This window comes from Zosterops lateralis (genome assembly GCF_965231275.1).
Source record: "Zosterops lateralis genome assembly, chromosome: 2".
Classification (NCBI taxonomy): domain Eukaryota; kingdom Metazoa; phylum Chordata; class Aves; order Passeriformes; family Zosteropidae; genus Zosterops; species Zosterops lateralis.
Window position 1 is genome coordinate 66,779,766 of NC_139763.1, and position 15,203 is coordinate 66,794,968.

General features: G+C 41.6%; 1 protein-coding gene across 1 annotated transcript; it reads right to left on the reverse strand.

Annotated features, from left to right (window-relative positions):
* On the reverse strand, positions 1-7,064 carry RFXAP (regulatory factor X associated protein). Its single transcript, XM_083854343.1, has 3 exons — positions 6,507-7,064; positions 3,854-3,961; positions 1-1,931 (listed from the first exon to the last, which is right to left on the reverse strand). Exons 1-3 carry the CDS (start codon positions 6,951-6,953, stop codon positions 1,821-1,823), a joined length of 666 nt encoding a protein of 221 aa, XP_083710469.1. The 5' UTR covers positions 6,954-7,064; the 3' UTR covers positions 1-1,820.
* Positions 7,065-15,203: the final 8,139 nt, after the last annotated feature.

The window sequence follows — 15,203 nt, forward strand, 5'->3', positions numbered from 1 at the left end:
GCCTGTGAGAGCAGAGAGGGAAAGAGGCAGAGCTCCTTGGAGCTGCCAATGGGATTGCAACAGAGGAAAAAGTATGAGACTTTTAAATAACAAGCTGCTGATTGAAGGCTCCTGAAGTTTTATTGAAGCAGCACTCCAAGTCTTATGGCCAACTCAACTGCAACAGGTAATGCAGAAGGATGGGGAGACCTGGTGTGTCCTCCAAGGAGATTTAATCTTGGAGGGGAAATAATTTGTGGTGTAACTTGTATGCTGCAAAAGTAAAGCAGCAAAATGACATGAGCTGATGAAGTGTGAATTTTGTGAGGAATAGAGCAGGAGGCACAGAGCCCAATGTTGTTGCCCAGTAATTAAGCGTGCTGCTTCTCCTGTCCTGAGCATTCATCTTGATGGAATCTAGCCCAAGTTACAGCCTGATTTTGGACATCTGGAGGTGTGGAGGATACTCTTGAGATGGGAAAATAATACCTATCTGTGAAAAGACAGGGGATAGCAGGTAATAAAAATTTATAAATCTGTATGTCCAGCCAAAGTCGACCCATCACAGCCCCTGTGCTGTGCTGTGCTCTGCTCTGGTGAAACCCCATCTGGTGGACTGCACCCAGCTCTAGAACCTACCACACAGGAAGGACATTCACCTGTTACAGCAAATCCAGAGGTGGGTCAGATGTTGATTAGAGGGATGGAAGACCTCTCCTATGAGGTAAGGCTGAGAGAATTGGGATTATTCAGCCTGGAAAAGAGGTGGTTTCAGGGTGACCTAATAGCTGCCTTCCATTATCTGAAGGGAGCCTACAGGAAGGATGGGAGAGGGTTTTTTTACAAGGACATGTAGAGACAGGAAAGGGGGAATGGGTTCACAGTGCAAGAGTAGATTTAGATTAGCTATTAGGAAGAAATTCTTTCCTGTGAGGGTAGTCAGGCACTGGAACAGATTGCTCAGGAAAGGCTGGGTATGTATATCCCTGCCTGGGAAGTGTTCAAGGCCAGGGTGGACAGAGATCTGAGCAACCTGGTCTTATGAAAGGTGTCCCTCTTCACAGCAGGGGAGTTGGAACTTGATGATCTTTCAAGGTCCTTTCCAAGTGATCAGGAATACATCTGATGCAGGTAGCTGATTTATGAGATGCAGACTGAGATGCAAATTGAGCTCTGGGTGGGAGTGAAGACAGAAGGCAGTGAACTGACAACTCTTTGCATAACAAAATGTGGGAAGATGAGTGGCTAGACAGGTGAATGGACACAGGGATGTGGCAGGAATGGAACACTCGAGAGAAAGAGCAAGGCTTGCCTTAGACTGTGATGGTATAAAAGCTCAGTGGTTCCTTTGTCTGAAATCCCTCCTCAGAGGCACCAGCCCAGGCTGCTTCTGTGTTATTACACTGCTAATAAATTGCTTTATGGAACAAGGTTGTGCCCGAGACCTGGGGTCAAACCAGTAAGGAAATCTGGTCTGACTTCAAACTGGGTATGCAGGGAGTCAAGTGAGCACCTGTCAGATCACTGGAACTACCCGTAATGAAGGAGCTTTGGTCCCAGAAGTTAGTCTGGTACTGGGAGAGTGACTGTCAGAGAGTCTCTTGAATGGTCAGACTGGGAAGTTTGACCATAACACAACCTAGGCCATTCTATGATTCACTCCCAAGTTTGCAGACACCCAAGCAGCCCAAAACCTCAAAAGTGCAAAAAAAGAAACAAATACGTAACAACACCGACTTCCATTTTTGTTTAAACACTGAGATTCTTTGTATTTATACAAAATACAGATCCTGTCCCTCCATCAGCACCAGACTCATCTGCAGATCACTGATCTTTCCTCGTTACCCAGGTGCTCCTTGAAACTGTTGTTGCCTTTGTTCCAAAGCTTGTTGACTTAACAGTTGCTGTTGTTTCTGAAGAAACTGCACTACTTCCGGGCTTCTGAGTAGGGACTGAAAGAGAGAAAGGGAACTTTACTTTACATATGTTAAAAAGGTATCACAGTAATATTTTTCCATTACATGAATTTGCACATTACCTGCTGCTGTTGCTTAATATCACAAAAACCCTGTAAGTGTAGCAAAGAGGAGTAATCTATTAACGTACTAGAACCGAAACATCTTTCAGTTGTGCTTCAGTTCTAAAGCTGTGCTTCAATTGAGCTAACTTCTGCATTTCCCACTGCAGATAGCTCAAAAACAGTTTAATAAATGAATAAAATACTGTAATCCTGCAGCAAAGCTCATGTGCCTGTCAGTGTTCAAGCATCAGAACTGTGCCTGTAGCACATATTTTAGTTTTAGGCAGTCCTGTGAAGAGCAGAGAGTTGGACTCGATGATCCTTGTGCGTCCCTTTTGACTCAAGATACTCTATGACTTTCACTGACTGTCCAGAATTTCCCAACATTTCAAAACAGCAGTCCATCCACAGGGAACGAGTTAAAAAAACTTCCCTGCATTCAATCAAAAGACAAAAGTATCTAAAAGTATTTGCATCTGGCTCCTGGCCCGAATAGTTGCAGTCTGTAATCCAACTCTAGTTAGTCACACTCATTTCTGCAGGGTGGCAGCCCAAGTGATTGTAAGGTCAAATGGAAAATAAGGTTGGGAATTTATCCTTCCAAAAATTAATACAGGAAAAGGGTTTTTTTCAGCTGAATGAATTCCCTAGATGCTTGCCCATTATCCATGATCAATTCAGTGATACAACCAAAGACCTACTGCAACTGCAAGTCAGAGGAGAAAGAGAGAAGCAAGAACCAGATCAAGGGGAATCTGAATTTCAGATATACTGAAAGGAATCCCGAGTTCTTAAAGAGCCTTGACATAATTAGTGCAAAAGCTCTGACCATCTATTAAAAGAACTTCTGGTTGCTGTACTTCTATAAAAAATAATGTTTCATTCATAAGATATCTTTCAAATTTAATTAAAAGCCACATCAATAGAAACAGCCAGGAAAGGGGATAGCAAGCCAGTAAGTGGGGCATGAAGAACAAGATAATATCAAAACTACTCCATAGTTCATTACTTGTTTTCCTCATCAACACTGAAAAACTATGAATAGCCTCTAAGTTTCAGACACAATAACTAAAAAAGTGCTATCATTGAGAAAGGATTATCAAGAAATACATCTAGGTAGCTGTATACTTAAGACTGACATGGTGTTTCTTTTATGGCTTTCCAAATTTCTGAACAAGCACTACAGCACTATAATGAGTATTGTTAAATTGTGTTGCACAGGTAACAGAGAGAAGACAAACAGTCCCAATAGCTTTTGAAGAGCAGGGACTGCCAAATATGTAACAAAGAAAGTTGCGATGAAGAAGCCAAACAAACTGCAGGTACTGAATGATTTCCCTTCACTGGGCTTAACTTGATAAAGGAGAAACCAGTGTTTAAAAAACTTATGAGACATGCCATTCATGCAGGCTGCAGATATTATAAATCACACTGCTTGCTTAGAATTTGTTTTATCAACACACATATATACAACTTTAAGTTTGATATGATACATCTACAACTTCTAAAACCCACCATAGTAAAGCTTACACTGGACCTAAAGTCCATTCATTGTTCTACCTAAGGCTTTGGCTTAACAAGCTAAAACCATCTCAGTTATACTGTAGGCACTATTTACCCTAAAGAAACCATCACTGTTACTACCAAAACTTCAGATCATTAAATTCAGTCATCTTAGTGTTCTTCACAGAGAGGCTGAAGCACATATCTGTGAAGAATGTTTCAAATTTGAAAATAGGTACATGCAGTGCATGCTCGTTAAACTGATTTTCTTTCTTCACAACAGTGACAGGTAAACATTGCTGCACTCCTTTTATTTATTTAAGTTCAAAACCTCTTGAAAACAAGACTTACCAGCCTCTTTTTATTCAATACTTGTTCTAAAAGAGTAGGTCTTGCTGGGCGATCTCCAATGGATCCTGATCTCTGTTTTGTAACAGACACTGAACCTTCAACATTATCCTGCAAATGACAGAAAGCAAAAAAAAAAGGGGGAGGTCAGACTATAAACTCTGATAGAGTGATACACAGAAAATCACAGCAGTAAAGACCATTTGCCTCCTCAATCTGCAGAGGAAAGTAACAGCACAGAAATGGAAATCTATCTATTCAAGACCTGGCCTCTTCTTTCTACCTCCTCTCACTATTTCAGCAGCAAGAGTGAAGCAATGCAGCTGAGTTAGTCTTCTACACTGCAAAACTGAACAGGTTACTAGGGTGAGTTAATGGCTTCAGTTTATTTGATTGCATTTCTTAAAAATGAACTAATTCACAACAGGTCAGGGTCCAGCTTGTGAAAAAGAATATTTACCATTTGTAACTGGGCAGAAATGACAATAATCCTTGTACTACCAAACAAAACATACTTCAGAACACTATGATGAACTTGCCAAAGCCATAGGCTTTTTTTTTTCCCAAGTTTATTCTGTTCCTTTACAATCACCAGTCATCTGAATTACACATACTAATACAACGTGGCTCTACAATCTGCTCTAAGGAAAAATTCAATGTTGAATCCTATGTGTACTACATTCAAAGCTTACTGACATTTCCATTTACCTGAAAGGGTTCAGAAGCAGGAACAAAGAAAACTATCCTAGAATCTTTCACTTCTATCCTATCCACAGAAGTGAAAAATAAAACTCCTACTAGGAACTTCTATTGAAAATGGCCTTAATAAATACAACCGCAAAAAGTAAGTTTAGCACTAAATACCTTGCTTTCTTCTGCAAGTTTAGGCCCTAATTTCCTTACATTCAAAGCAACCTGCACTTGCACAAACTGGGAAAAGAAAATCCACCCTATTCCAACATGCAATAATCACTATTTCATGCTACAGATCAAAAAGTTTTAACCCATCACTACACGAAATGCAGCATTTTTACTCTTCTCCCATCTTGTCCCCTTTTCTGAACTAGCACTAGTATTTGTGTAGACACATTGTGAATCAAGCAGGATGAACTATCAAGGAAGGAAGAGAGAAGAGGGAAAGTCATGCTGGTATATAAACGTAGAATTCATTCTCCTCTTGAATAATGTGTGCAGCTTCTCTTACTTCTCTTACCTGAAAAGAGAAGTAGCTACTAGAATTAGAAAAGGCTCACAAAACAGCAAAGATTATAAAAGTGCATAACTTTTTCCTTGGAAACAAGCATGCTATGCCTTTTTAATTCAAGAAGGAAAAAAACTTAGAGGCAAGCCTTCCAAATATCACAAACACAAGAGGAATTGTTCTAATGTAAACACTGCCTGGCAAATTAGGTTGACACCAACAAGACTCAGAAACAAGGTGAGTATTCACACCAGGTAGCAGAACCGAAGAAACTACCAAAATGTAACAGAGGCTCAGAGCTTACAAGGGTTCAGCAAAAATCCAAAATACTATATGGACCACGTATCACTTATAGTTACAGAATACATCAGGAAAAGCTCAGCAAGTCCTTTGAACTGAAAGAGAAGGTGAGAGAATATTCTCTAGCAGCATCATGTACACTTAGCTTTTTTCAAGGACCTGCCTCATGGCTTTTACAGACATACAAAAGAAGATTCTTTTGTGTGACACCCAGTATGGTTACAGTATATTTAAATGAAGAAAGAACAGAAACAGGAAAAGATTTTGGTCGTCAAGTTTCCAGTTAGATCAGTTCCCAGTCACACAACTCCAGATACAGCTGTGATGACATAAAAGGGTTGTTTTTAGCAGGAAGGCCGGGTAAGATATTTTTTTTTCCTCTGGCAATCACGAGTTTTCACCTGCTGCTTTGAGCACAAACCACTCAGCACCTTCAAGTGTAAAACTATTTCCCTTTTTCTGTCTCATCTAAATACAAGATCTGAAACACTGACTCTGTACAAAGTGGCCATCCTTGTAGTCACTTAAGTTGCCTAGAGAAGTCCTAGCCCAGTGGTCCTAGCTGAGTCCACAAACTGTAGGAAAAAGAATATTTAAAAAGTTGAACGTTACTGTCAGTTTTCCCGCTGATAGTATTTCCCCATCTAAACAATACATATAAGCTTATGCAAGTTAAGTATGATGAACTAGCAGTGGTCGAAATATTTAGCTGCCATTTAATATAGAAGTAATACCAAAAAAGCATCCTGAAGAACCTACACCACTGATTTTTATACACCTGATCCCCAACGGCCTTGGCGACTTTAAAACCCCAACACTTCAGCACCAGCTGAGAAACGAATCTGACATCTCTCTTGGATCGGTACTTTCCTACCGCGGGAAAAAAAAAAAAAAAAGCCACGCTGCAAGCGAAGCATCTTCTACCAATATTTCTATACTTGGAATCTTCTGGTATAGCTGTAAGCTTCTACAATTCATGTCAGAGCTGAAAACAAGCGGAGTTTGCTCTGGCAAGCAGGAGGAAGGGCGAGTTGTAGGACGGCCCTAGACCGCTCCCCTTTTCTCTGGCCGTCTGACAGACAGAGCCCGGTTTCCAGGGAAGCCCCCATTCCCAGGGAAATCCCCATTCCCAGGGACAGCCCGGCCCCGGCTCACCTCGGCCCTCTGGCCGCCCCCCGCGGCCGCCGCCCCGCCGCCAGCCCCCAGGGCCTGGTCGCTCTTCTTGCGCTTGTACTTGTCCTTGTAGATCTTGTTGCGGTGCCGCTTGCACATCCAGGGCTTGCGCTGCTTTACCACCTGCGTGGTGGTCTCGCTGCAGCCCTCGTAGGTGCAGCTCTTGCACTCGCCGCCCGCCGCCGCCTCGCCGCCCGCCGCCGCCGCCGCCTCCTCCTCCTCCAGCTCCTCCGGGCTGGCCGTGCTCTCGCCGCCCGCCGCCTCCGCCTCCTCTTCCACCACCTCGATCTCGCTGGCCGTGCCCAGCTCGTAGAACACCATGAGGCCGCCGCTGGCGGACGGCGGCAGCTGCGGGTCTGCGCTGGGCTGCAGCACCACCCCCGCCGCCCCGGCCGCCGCCGCCTCCTCCTCGCCGCCGCTCGGCTGCATCACGAACAGCGTCAGCTGCTGCTGCTGCTGCGGCGGCGACGAGGAGGAGGAGGAAGAAGCGGAGGAGGCGGGAGCGGCGGCGGGGCTGCCCTGCAGGGCGGCGGTGCCCAGCCCGGCCCGGCCGCTCCCGGAGAGCGCACCGCGCAGGCGCCGCACGCACCGCGCATGCGCCCTGGCCGTGCTCGGGGGCGGGACCCGGTAACGGCCCCGGTAACGGGGGCGCTGTGGAGGAGACCGGATGGCGCTCGCCCTGGGGCTCGCCCTGAAGCCTTGAGGCCGTGTGGGAGCTCCAGGGCGGTCCGGCCCTGGGTGGTAGATGAAAGTCAGAGGGTCTGCAAGCAGTCAGAAAGTTTTAGTCCCGCTTGACGTGGGAATTGGTTTGTTAGTCCCTGAGCTACGGCGTTACGGTAGTGGGTTTTGGATATAGGGGCAGGGTGAAAGGAGAGAGAGAAAAGGTGAATTAAAGAGGGAGTGAGGAGTCAAAGAGAGGAAGAGAAAAAAGTGAATTAAAAAAGAGAAAATAAAAAAGAGGTACTGCCTAGACTAGGAAGAGAGTAGCTTTTCATGGACAGGTTTCTTGATTTCTGTGGAAATTAATTACTGTGTGCAGTCTGTTCTTTCAGATCTTTTGGGAAATAGCTCAGAGGGTTTGGAGGGACTTGGATGGTCTTGATCTCATCCCACAGTCCATACCCACATCTTGCCCCCATTCCTGTGCTGTGTTCATCTCCAGGAGCTCCAAGGCTGCTTGTCCTGGAAAAGTGCCGCCCTCCCTCCGCGTGGCCCTGTCTCCAGCAACATCTTGTTCTTTCTCACAGAGCGTTAAATTAAATGTGAATTGTTACAGCAATCCTTGTCTGTTAGTGTGAACAATCCTTGGTTTTCTCCGTGGCTATCCAGCTATGTTTTTTTGAGACATACGCATTATCTTATACACATTATCCCGTTATCTTCTGGGATTCTACACCTGCCAGCCTGCTCAGCCTCCTGTCCTGCTGTGGTCCATCCTGTGTGATGTCTGTCCAGGCCCAAGCCTTCCTGCCGCTGATCTTCAAAAGTGCTGTCTCCAGGCTGTACTTGTATCCTTGCTCTTCATCCACTGTCACTTGAGAGTGCACATACAGGGACGCAGTTTGGCTTCTCCCACTCAGCCTTTTTGTTGCCTCTAGTGACTGCCCATGTGGCTGTCAGTGGGCTGCTCCTTCCCCTTTCTTCCTTTGGATAGCAATTCTGTCCTTGGGTTACTTCTGCATGGCTGCAGAGAAGTCCCACTGGCTACCATCTTCTTGATCACCTGCTGTTGGCCTCCCTTTGTTTTGCCTCCTTACTTTCCGTGGGTTCTTGCCTTTCTCATTGCACACAGCAGTTCATCTCATATTAAAGGACACTGCTGACTCCATTAATTCCCTGGCAATTACTACAGCTCCCTTTTCCTGTCACTAAGACAAATGATTATGCTGTTTGCAGTTGTAGCCGTTCTGTTTCACCCTCGATCTTGTCATAATACACTGCTCTCTCATTTGTCAAAGTGGTTAATGATGGGTATAGTCCTAGAAAAATTGCAGTGAACCGAGTAACTCTGTCCTCATTGCCTTTGACCAAACAGTCATGGGTGAGATGACCTCTAGCTCCATTTAAACTGGAATTACAGACTGTTTTTGTCAGTGAAGACTTACTTTCCCCACATCTGCTTCAGTGTCTTTCATCTCTGTTACAGCCATGCTGGGACAACGTGCCAGAAGTTTTCTCTAGGACTCAGCCTTGATCTATGTCAGTAGTGAAACATACAAAAATTACACATAGCCTTATTTTCCTCCTGCTTATTAACTATTTTGATGTCATCACAAAATTCTTGGGGTCTTTTTCCCATTTTAGGTCTATTGAAATAATTTTGATTTCTTTTGCTTTAAATGGATCTTGAAAGAATGTTTTCCTAAAATTCTAAGTTCTCCTGACATTAATTAAAATAAAAATCCAAAGTAAAAATGAATCAAAATAAATCACATTCTTCTCCCCTGTGAGCCATACTCCTTCCATACACATGATAACTAATTAAAAGAAACAGGAAACTGATAACCTTTAAATTCCAGGAAGAAGAGTTGTTTGGGACTTTCATCCACATCTGTGAAGCCCCACTGAGACAGCAGGATTTGGCATGAGCCAGTCTGATCAGTAGTTAAAGGCTACATGAGAAAATTATTCATGGAGTTAAGGTTTCCAACCAAATGCTGTGCTGAAAACTTCCTCTCTTGTAGAATAAGTTGAATTCTACCTTAGACACTCTGGTAACACATGGGGATTTCACTGGAGACTATGTCTGGAAGCATACTTCAACTCCATGGTTCTCATTTTCCTCTTCTGAAGAACAAAGAGCAACAAAAAGCCACAGAAACCCAACAGTACATTACAAAGATATTGAAGGTGTTAATTAATTAGTAAATCAATTTGATATTAATTGAGTCTATTACTGTACTGGAATGTGAAACATTATCCAATTTTTTTTATTTTTTTTAACCCCAGAACCTTGTAATCTGCTTGCTTGAGGGCATAGAAACATACACAGTAGTTAGGTAGTAAAGTAGTAGTAAAAGGTAAAGTAGTTAGGTAGTAAATTACTGACAGCTAACAAGGCAAGTCCTTCTTAAAAAGCTGCCACTGATGTTCTCTTCTGATTTTCTGCCTGATTTGCTCAGAAAAGAGAAACACTCTGATGGAAAAGAAATCAAAAAAAAGAATTGTTTCCTTGGGCTGCACTTCTGTAAATCTGGCTGCTGGAGAAAGAAGATCATGTTTGTAAAATTTTATCATCAGTCTGTCCCTCATTGCTGTCCGGCCAGGTGCAGTCATGTCTCATGTTTTGTATTCCCAGTTGCAATTAAAAGGAGACAACAAATAAAATTATTGAAATGTAATAAGTTCATTTACTGAAATGTAATAAGTACATTTGTGCTTAGGCTGACATCTCTAACTATTTAAATAGATACTATGATTTTCTGCTGTGTCTTCATTTGTGTTTGTGAAATAATTCATTTTAATGTTCTGGATTTCTGTGCTAGTTCTTAATATCCAGTTTTTAATTGTCTCAGAAACAACATGGTTTAAAAAACAGATACAGGTTAACATTCAGAAAGGTAATAGTCATTGAAGAAGCTGATTTGTCCTGCTTACAAACCAAGATAGTACTAATGATTATAGATGAAGTAATATTTTCAAATTGTTAAAGTTACTTTAGCACTCTTCTATAAGGGATGATATGAATTTTGTTCAGTTAATTTTCTTTCTTTCTTTCTTTCTTTCTTTCTTTCTTTCTTTCTTTCTTTCTTTCTTTCTTTCTTTCTTTCTTTCTTTCTTTCTTTCTTTCTTTCTTTCTTTCTTTCTTTCTTTCTTTCTTTCTTTCTTTCTTTCTTTCTTTCTTTCTTTCTTTCTTTCTTTCTTTCTTTCTTTCTTTCTTTCTTTCTTTCTTTCTTTCTTTCTTTCTTTCTTTCTTTCTCACAGAAATGCATTTGCCTTTATCATGTGCTGTAAGAGCACAGGCCATACTAAGAACTTCTGTGAGGCATGGGACTCTGAATTCATTCATCCAGTATTGTGGTATCCCTACAAACATAATCTAAATGCAAAGTATCTTGTGACTCTATTGCTATTGGCTATTTATCATTAAATTAACAGCTCAAGTCAAGGAAAGGATTTGGAGTTTTAAAACAGAAACGAGTGGTACTTGAAAGATAAACAGGCATGAATGGGAGGAAGCTGGGAACTTACAGATTTTAAAATACATCTCTTTAGAAACACATCATTTGATGAGAGAGTCCAACTGCAAGCGTACAGTCAAGAGAGATTTTTCTGCTTTGTTGTATCTTACACTGCTTAGTCAACTCCCCATTTATTCTTCCTACTTGCTCTTGATGTTCAAGCCAAATTGAACAGTGATACATCATGGAAAGATTCAAAAGCTCAGCAGTCTGAAAAGAAATCTGCACTCAAAGGAAGGTGAAGCACAGTGATCAATGTGCTCAGTGATACAGATGCCCAGGTGCCAATGAGTGCTGAAGTCTTATCACAAATACCAAGGCAAAGGCATTTAAGGCACTGTAATCAATCTTCTACATCTTGCTTTTCACGTAAGTGTACAAAAATTTGATGCCAATTTCATCAAATCTTATAAACATCTCTGTTAGTACTGTTCAAGTATACAAAATGAGTGTAATCAGAAATTCATTAGGCTTTATGAATTACAGACAAATTTATTTTTGCAATCATAGAAATAAAAAACCTAACTAAATGAAAGTTTGGTTTCCATTATGATATGTATTCTGTTAGTATATGTGTGACAAAAATGGCCATTAGAGATAGGTTTTTTTCCCCAGGCACCTCTCATTTTACATGGTTACCTTTATCCCATGACTACAGATAAATTAAATAGGTATGCTGAAAGAAAATCTCCCCTTCCATATATTTACACATAATTAGACATAAATAAATCAGCTTTTTAAATAAAATTAACATTCACGCTCTAGTAAAACCAATCAAAAAGAGACATGAATAAAAGTGTGCAGGGCAGGCCTTAGGCTATACCTCGAACCTCACACTGGACAGTTATTAGCTCCTGTTCTCTCCACAGCTTTAGTTACTGGAGCACTACTAAATTCCAAAACAGTGTTTCTTTGATGTCCTTTTAAATTTCTGAAGTAAAACTTAACTGCAGCCCATTTGGTTAGTCTAGGTGATTTCCATTCACAGTGAATGGATTGTGTTTATTGCTTTTAGCTTCTGGGTAGGATCAGTGTAATTCTGGATGTTGTCCCCCCATGCAGAACCAACATCCTTGGATATGTCCTGAGCTGTCTCCTAGTCTATGTGAGTTGTTATATATGCCTTTGTGATATGGAACAGTGAGCACCTTGGCAGAGGTCAGCATTGCTAATTCTGATTATTACTGTTTTGCACGTTGACTCCCTCTCAATCTAAATCATTGAATTTAGGCCTACTTTCTCCCTATAGCCAAGAAACCATAAATAATAGAAAATTGCTCTACTGTGGAAAAACTAGGCATAGTCACTATGCTTAATGAAGCAGTAAATATCAAAAATTGGATAAATTTGCAAAAATGAAAAAAGAAAAGCAGTGAGCTCAGTTTTAGGCTATGGAACATTCTCTTTCAGTAAAAGCAGGGAGAGCCTTGCTTATTAAGAAAGTTAAAACTAGATGGAAGCAAAGCTCTAGCTAAGAGAAGCAATCCTCTCCTGGCAGGGAAGCATGTCACATTAGCTGGTCTTTCCATTGCCGACAGCTGTGGCTGCCAAATATGAGCAACTCATACCTGTGTCTGAACATCAGCATCTTTTCCTTCCTATCTTATAACAACTGGTAACATTGATCATGTGTTCTGGCCTTCAGGCTGACGTTCATAGAATCACAGAACGGTTTGTGTTGGAAGCGACCTTACAGATCATCTAGTTATAACTTCCCTGCCACGGACAGAGACACCTTCCTCTAGACCAGGTTGCTCAAAATCTTGTCCAATATTGACCTTGAACACTTCCAGGGATGGAGTAGCCATAAGTTCTCTGGGCAACTTCTGCCAGTATCTCAGCACCTTTAGGCTGGGAATCCCAGAGATGGTTGCAGCACTTTAGGTGGGGTCCAACAAGAGTGGAGTAGGTGGGGCAGAATTCCCTTCCTTGACCTGATGGCCAGCCCCCTTTTGGTGCAGCCCAGGAGATGATTGACTTTCTGGGCTGCGAGAAAACAGTGCCAGGTCCTGTTGAGCTTCTCACCAGGGACTCTGTTTCATGATCTAAGGGAGTCACACCTTGGGGTCACTCACCAACTTATTCACAAGTTGTGTTCTGAGTAATATTTTATCACTTTAATCAAGCAGTGAAGTATCTTCTGTGTAGTTCTCGTGTTTTGCATGTCATTTCAAGCAAAAGCTGGAAGATTTACATTTACTTCTGGCATAGTTATCTGGACAGCAAAATTTATATTTTCTATTTTTGGCTTAATGCCACACATTTCTCACATGTAAGTGTTATCAAAAGTGTCTAGGTTTTCTGAAAGATGCATTTCACACTTGAGAATCCCCTTAGTGGAAAGGCTGCCTCTAACATATTAACAGGAATTTCTTTATTGAACTAGAGCTATTTTTGCACACTTCTCTAGCATTTTATTGAAGCTGTGAAATAGCAACTTCGTCCCTCCTTTTACCCAGTCACGGAGGCTTTTTGGTTTTGTTTTTCAGTATCAAGTGTGTGTGGGGGGGTGTTATTTGATTTCCTCTGTTTAAGCCACCATTCTTTAAAGAGCAAGAGCATCACAATCACTGTCTTCTTTGTACCGCAGTGATATAGAGGGCACCCACAAGGGGAAGGGCAGTGGCATAGACTGTTTCTCACACAAGAAAATCAAGGTGCCCTGGTTTATGTAATTGCATAGTAAGAACTGTCAGTAAATAAGATTTCTTGGGTCCTCATTTATATGCTTTCCTAGCCCACTCTTCCTTTATATAAAGGCAGAGAGAAAGTAGTCCAATTCATGGCATATAAAATCTTTTGTTATATCTGCTCAATAACTTATTCCTGTTCTCTTTGAAATGCTTGGCAAATACAGGTACAAAGGAAGTTCATATGTAGGGACTTTATTATAATCTGATTCAGACTATCAGAGACTGAAAGGAATTAATTTTTGCAGGATAGAGGGGAAGGAGTTATCACTGTACAGGACTGAAGCATGGCTTGATCCTCAGTAAATCATGTATCTATGCTTAAAAAGCTATTTATTCTCTCCTTTCTCAGACTGACATTACAAGACTTTATTTAGGTACAGGAATAACATTTTGAAGACATATGCTGGTTTTGTACTGTATGCATACAGCTATTTTGCCTTTCATCTTGGCAAATAAGAACATGTCTGATTTGGACTTGAATGCTGGCCGTGAAGCATCCATGATCAACAGCCTGTTTGAACGGCCTTGGGGACCCAGCTGTTTTCAAAGCCATTCTATTAAAGCTGGATGTTTAAACAGTTTAATTTCGGAGGAGTCAGGACCCAGATTTCCAACTACATCAAGCTGATTCCAAGTACAGGAGCCTAAAACCAGCTTTCAAGGAGCTCAAAAGGGATTCATTAATGGGCCATTAGCACACAGCTTTGTCATTAGCTTATATCTTCTAATTACAATTGCTTTTATCCTTTTTCAGAGACCTAGGGACAGTTCCTTGGTTAGTTACCAGATGCCCTGGGACTGCTACTTGACATGAAACATTTTTCTCAAACACTGAATTTCTCGGTCCTGTCATGCAACATCACCTCAAGGATTTTTACTGATCTACAGTCATTGTAGCATTCTTCCATTGCAGCTACATGTACCTGATGCACATATTTCTGGAGGCGTGTCACACATTTGTACTTAAACATCAAAATTTCTAGGCAAAAGAGCTCTTCCATGTATTTTTACGGAAGGTTTTTGTGAACCCAGAAGTCCCTGGTGTCACTATTTGGCTGAGGCACATCTGTTTCTGCATAATTTTTTATGCATTCCTGCCAGAAGGATAAATGTTGCAATCCACGGCTTGAAATTCTACCAGTTGGGGTCAATGTGTTGTATTATTCAGGAAACACTTAGACCATGTCCACATCCTGGTTATTGTTTTAGAAGTATCTATTGGCATACAGAAAAATAGAAGTTAGTTTGGTCACTGCAGACTTAGTAGTTATGCTGAGAAATGCTACTGGTTGCATATTCTGGTAGAGGAATGTTAGTGGAGATTATGTCCCTTTGTGCATTGGAGAAGGTCAACTTCAGATACAGAATTTTTCCAAGAAAAGGCAGACAGACATTCATGGAGCTTTGTAAAGGAGTTACTGTGTTACAGCACTCAGAGGAGACAATCTCCTTAAAGAAGCGTGGCACAGTTTTCTCCTTTGAACTATGCCACCCCAACTGCTTCAGATTTTCTGTAACTCTGTTCAGTACAGGAAAATCCAAGTGTTGGGGCTGCAGTGATGGGGTTCTGTGTAATGTCTTTTGTGAGTTGGCAATAGGTAATGAACATTATGGATGGTATGGAGTAACTTGCAGAAAAGTATGTTCCTCGCTTCTCAAGGGCCACAAGTAATGTCCTAGAGGAGAAAACGTTGAGTCTGCAAGTCTACCTTAGAAAGGAGAGATTCATGGATAACTGTATGGGAAACATGGGAAAAGTGTGGAGAGTTCTTGGCATATTAAATATTGAGAGAAGAAAGCAGATT

What these genes read in the sequence shown, in the direction of transcription:
- RFXAP (XM_083854343.1), bottom strand. Translation starts at nt 6,953, where the DNA reads ATGCAGCCGAGCGGCGGCGAGGAGGAGGCGGCGGCGGCCGGGGCGGCG. An exon ending in GGGGCGGCCAGAGGGCCGAG is followed by an intron (nt 3,962 to 6,506) that starts GTGAGCCGGGGC and finishes TGTCATTTGCAG; the next exon opens with GATAATGTTGAAGGTTCAGT. An exon ending in TATTGAATAAAAAGAGGCTG is followed by an intron (nt 1,932 to 3,853) that starts GTAAGTCTTGTT and finishes TCTCTCTTTCAG; the next exon opens with TCCCTACTCAGAAGCCCGGA.